Here is a 4,689-nt window from a genome sequence, read left to right on the forward strand (position 1 = left end):
GAGGGTCTTTCATTGTAGCTGTTCATTTTCCAAATCTATATTTTACAATATGCACTGGAAGCAAATTGGAGTCTATTTTGCATCATCCATTTTCTAAACCAGCATAGTGAAGGCCTACTGCCAGTCCATTTTATAAACCTGCATGCTTTGATATAAGGTCACACAGTAGCATTCAAGTATTCTAACCATCCCTTTTCTCTGTTGGCCTTCTTCAGTGAATGGCTGAAAACAGACCATCAAAGCCCATTATAACCCCATTCGTAAACCTGTTTTTCACAACACAGGGCCTAAAGTAAACCCTAACATCACTCCATTTTCTAAACACATGTACTTTGATGTTCGGTCAATTGAAGGTAGAGTCTTATATTTTTGCCATTAATTTTTGTGAACTTGTCCTCTTTAGTAATGAGTAGAAAAGGGGCCCGGAACACCTACATCCATCTATTTTCTCATACCTACCCCCTCACCAATATATTGCATTGGACATACACATATCTTATCCATTTGCCATTTCAACACACCTACTAGAGTACAGGGTTTATATATTAATATACTGGAGGCTAATACGCTCATTTTCTAAACCTTTCATCCATACAGGTATGTTAATCCTTTCCACACTCTTAAAATAACTGTTCTAAAGTGGCACTTTACTGGGTTGTGAGGTTCCTAGTAGAACGATCGCTTGACAAAAAAAAGGATTCTTTGTATAAAATTGGTTCTTTGGGCATTGAAATGGTTCGTAATATGTGGACAAACCTGACATGTTTAATTTATAGTAAGCTAGCTAACAGAATACTGACATTTCAAGAAAACCCAAACTAAGTCTCAGGCCCGGTCTTAGGTATTATGGGGCCCCCCGGAAGCTCGGTGAAATGCGTGAAAATTAGACCAAGGAGTCGATCCGGGGCCCTAGGCAGTCGCCTACTTCGCCTATGCCTAAGGCCGGGCCTGATTGGGACAAATAATGCTGTAGTATATTTAAGTATATATGACAATTGCTCACTCGGACAATTTGTTTTGGGGGCCCCCAAGAAGGCGGGGGCCCTAAGCTATAGCTTGTGTAGCTTATACGTAAATCCTGCACTGCTTAGTCTGTGTCATTGTTTGCTGCAAGAGTCCTTTTAAAACCAGGGACCCACTGACATTTTGCAAATATGTTATCATCTATTCATTAGTGATCTAAATATAAAGATTCTTCTGGAACCTACTTGTGGATGGTTCTTTTGGAAACCAAAAATGTTTTCCCAATGACATATTTGTAGAGTTCTACTTGGCAGCTTTACTTTTATGAATGAATATCTGCTTAATTTAATTGGGGGGGGGGGGGGGCATGGGGTTTAGGCCTACTCATGCAGCACTGGAGTCACGGCAGAATACCACACTGGACAGATAATCATATTACACAGTATCGATCAGCTTCCTGATTAAGTGGAGCCTTAGTCTTTACTGGCAGCTTCAGCCCAACACACACACACTGAAGGTAACAACAGTCCATCTGGGGCCAGTGCTATGCTGCATATACACGTGTGACTTTAAGAGCATTTAACTATTCCAAAATTATATTTCCACATTTAACTATTTGAAAAGCAGCATCCACTGTGCCCCGCATACTGTAATCTTATAACCATTCTATACCTTTCAGCCAAGTATGAAAACTAGTAATTTAGCCAAGGTCTTACAAACACACCAGCAATTAAAGATGCCAAGTATGGTATTTAACAAGAGAAAGTGACTAAAAATGTGCACTTTATTATTCACTCGTTGAAGAAAAAAAAACTGCGTGGTTCATTTCTTTCAAAAGTCCGTAAATATGCACTCTTAAAATGTGTGCATTGTAATTTAAAATACACATCCATTTCTTGCACCTCCGTAATCCCGTCCAGTCCTTGTTGCAAAGCAGCAGGGCACACCAGCTGATCGCTCACATGCACCAGTAACACGACGTTTTGGAGGTGTTGAAGTTTCAAAGGTGCTCTTTTAATCCTGTTTCAGATTCACCCGATTTAAAACCAACCGCCACTCGTTTTACGAGGTATTCGCGACGACAGGGGCCAAGTTCTGAAAGTGGCTCACAAGAATCCGTAGCAACGAGCGACACACCTGAGGCTCATCCCTCGGGTGCGTCTCCCCGCACCGCATGGGACAGAGAAGTGAACAAACTTGCAAAACAATAAAGGAGTGTCATTATGAACGGGTGCAACCGCACCCCGAGCCGCCTTCAGTTGCCGTTGTGATCAGCTGTCCCTTCCTCCTCCGGGTTCAGATGACTGGCTAGCTCCAGAAGCACCGCGCTCTTTCCAATCTGATCGTTTCTCCTTTTTTCCATTATCAAGTCTTCCAAACTCTGAAATTCTAACGTGTGGCTCTTTTTCTCTGACAGTTGGATTCTGAACATGTAAGGCTGTTTGCCAATCCGAATTTCACCGCCGACCTTAAACTCCCGTCTGCCGAAGCGGCACCAGGCGGCGAAGCACTCAGAGTTCCTCCAGCTCAGGTCCCTATCCTTGGTGCCTACCTGCTCCATGGCATTTTGGACCACAGCTTCGGGGTTTAACGTTTTAAATTTGTACACGTCGTTCACAATGCGTCCCCTTCTCCCCTGACTGGCATCCGTCAGAAAATCGTTTTTGATCTCCGCCTGGTGCAAATGAACCACCTGGAAGTCTCCAACGTACACAGCCCAATGCGGGTACTGGCTTTTGGCCACAAACTCCACCAGGTCGCCCGCTTTGCACTTGTTGAGCAGATTTTCCGGCGAGTAGATCCTCACGTCGCCTGCTCTTCTGTCGTAGACACACTCTCCCCTGTAAAAGACGGCGTACTCCAGCTCATTGCACTTTTCGTACTGCTGTCCCTCTTCCTCTTCGGGATCGCCTTCCCCTTTGGCGTTTGGATTGTCCAGGTCGTCGTCATCGTCATTCGAAAAAATGTAAGAAACGCCAATCCGTGGACCGTCGTCTGTATCCAGACCGTTAGGGTCGGCGGTGGGAACTTCTTCGTAACTTAAGTGAGTAATTTTCTCCACCTGATTCCCCATAACCGACAGTTTCCACCTGTTAACGGCAGACAGAGGGAGGCAGGGAAAGGCAATTCTCCCGGAACAGCAGCAACGTGTAATACGAGTGAGCCTTGTCCAAAAAAAAAAAAAAAAGAATAAACTAATATCTGTTTTTTAATCCTTCCACTGATGAGTCCATCTGGGATGTCAGTCGTCCTGTCTTAATGGCCAAATGCAAATAAAACACAAGCATACGGTTGTCAGCAAAGCTACTCACACGGTGACGCCAATCTCCTTCTGCTCAGACTATTACCTTCCGCACCAGGTGCATACACACCTGCAGCGTCAGCGGACAAAGTTACACAAACTTTAACGCACTTGAACACTTGGTTAAAAAAGTGAGACGACTTCATTCGGCGGTGTAGTGTGCCTTCGCAAAGAAATCAGTCGAACTAAAAAAATACTCCTACACGAGATGAAAGTGAGGTGACCAAGTCTCACGGCCCAGTGTGCGCGGAGAGCGATCAAGAAAGAGAGAGAGCGATTTACGCATGTGTGCATTATTTAAAGGGGCAGCGCACGTTTGAAAAAAGAGAGCAACTTCAACTCGGAGTCACTAAAGGGCTACTCAAGGAAGAACATGTCGCGTCTATTCGTTTAACCCCGCTTTGTCCATTACAGGACTCCGGCTAGCCAGAGCTTGCATTAATTGTATACAATGCCCAACAGGGTGGTCTCACACTGACAGGTGCATTTTACATTAGAAAGACACGTAAATTCCGGTTAAATAGCCAAATGCGCACAACAAACTGTTCACATTTGAATGACAACATGGTGAGGCTGTTTTTTAGTGTTCACGTATGCTCACCTGTGTAAATAAAATCATAATTCTCTGTCTTTTGAAAATTTCAGTGAGTATTTAATAATCTTTATCTATTTTGCACACTAACAACCACTTTTTACCCTCAGACTGGATCTTGACTGTTTGTCTATTTCTTTCTGTGTCAATTAGGCAAAAACAGCCAACCCTATTTTAAATAAAATGTAGCATGTCTCATGGCGTTTCAAAAATTTCTCTGAGGGGGTGGAAAAATGCATCACTCCAAAATGACTGAGTCAAAGTTAATAATATTTTGCATTCATATCTCAGTTGATACAACTTAAAAACTCAAGCCCTTTCAAAAGTTTAACCAAGAATGAAGATTGTAATGGAGGGGGCACAAAACCAGAACCTTGTAATCATGCGAAAATTATTCAGCCTGATGTTAATGAATTTGTTGTATTGTTTAGGTTGGACCCATTTTACAGTGAAGAGCACATTCCAAGTCGGTGATTCAATAGAAAGTGTCTAAAACATAGGAAAACGTGTGCAAGGCCTCACTAAGGACCATTAAGGTAGGGAATAACCTAACCAGCATTCCCAAGGAGACTCGCACCAAATTCAGTTAGCCTCAAAACTGCTAACTGCTGGCCTCCAGCCTAGCAGACACCAAACACGGTGTGCTGAGAAAATAGAGATGTTTCATAAATATAAGAAAAACCCCACTAGAGGAGGAACAATTGTAAACCCTCGGCTTGGATGCCAAAGGTCAAATTAAGAATTTTTTTAATAATAGAATAATACAAGGAATAGCTCAAAAGAGCAAAAATAGGGAAAAGGGAGTTTCCAAATGGCAGTCCTTAAGCAAACA

General features: G+C 43.0%; 1 protein-coding gene across 1 annotated transcript; it reads right to left on the reverse strand.

Annotated features, from left to right (window-relative positions):
• Window positions 1-1,092: 1,092 nt before the first annotated feature.
• lratd2b (LRAT domain containing 2b) lies at window positions 1,093-3,571 on the reverse strand. Its single transcript, XM_028817606.2, has one exon. The coding sequence runs from the start codon at window positions 3,035-3,037 to the stop codon at window positions 2,219-2,221; it is 819 nt and encodes a 272-aa protein (XP_028673439.1). The 5' UTR covers window positions 3,038-3,571; the 3' UTR covers window positions 1,093-2,218.
• Window positions 3,572-4,689: the final 1,118 nt, after the last annotated feature.

Source organism: Erpetoichthys calabaricus, chromosome 13 (assembly GCF_900747795.2).
Source record: "Erpetoichthys calabaricus chromosome 13, fErpCal1.3, whole genome shotgun sequence".
NCBI classification, from domain to species: domain Eukaryota; kingdom Metazoa; phylum Chordata; class Cladistia; order Polypteriformes; family Polypteridae; genus Erpetoichthys; species Erpetoichthys calabaricus.

Coding starts and splice junctions, on each gene's coding strand:
- lratd2b (XM_028817606.2), bottom strand. CDS start 3,037: ATGGGGAATCAGGTGGAGAAAATTACTCACTTAAGTTACGAAGAAGTT.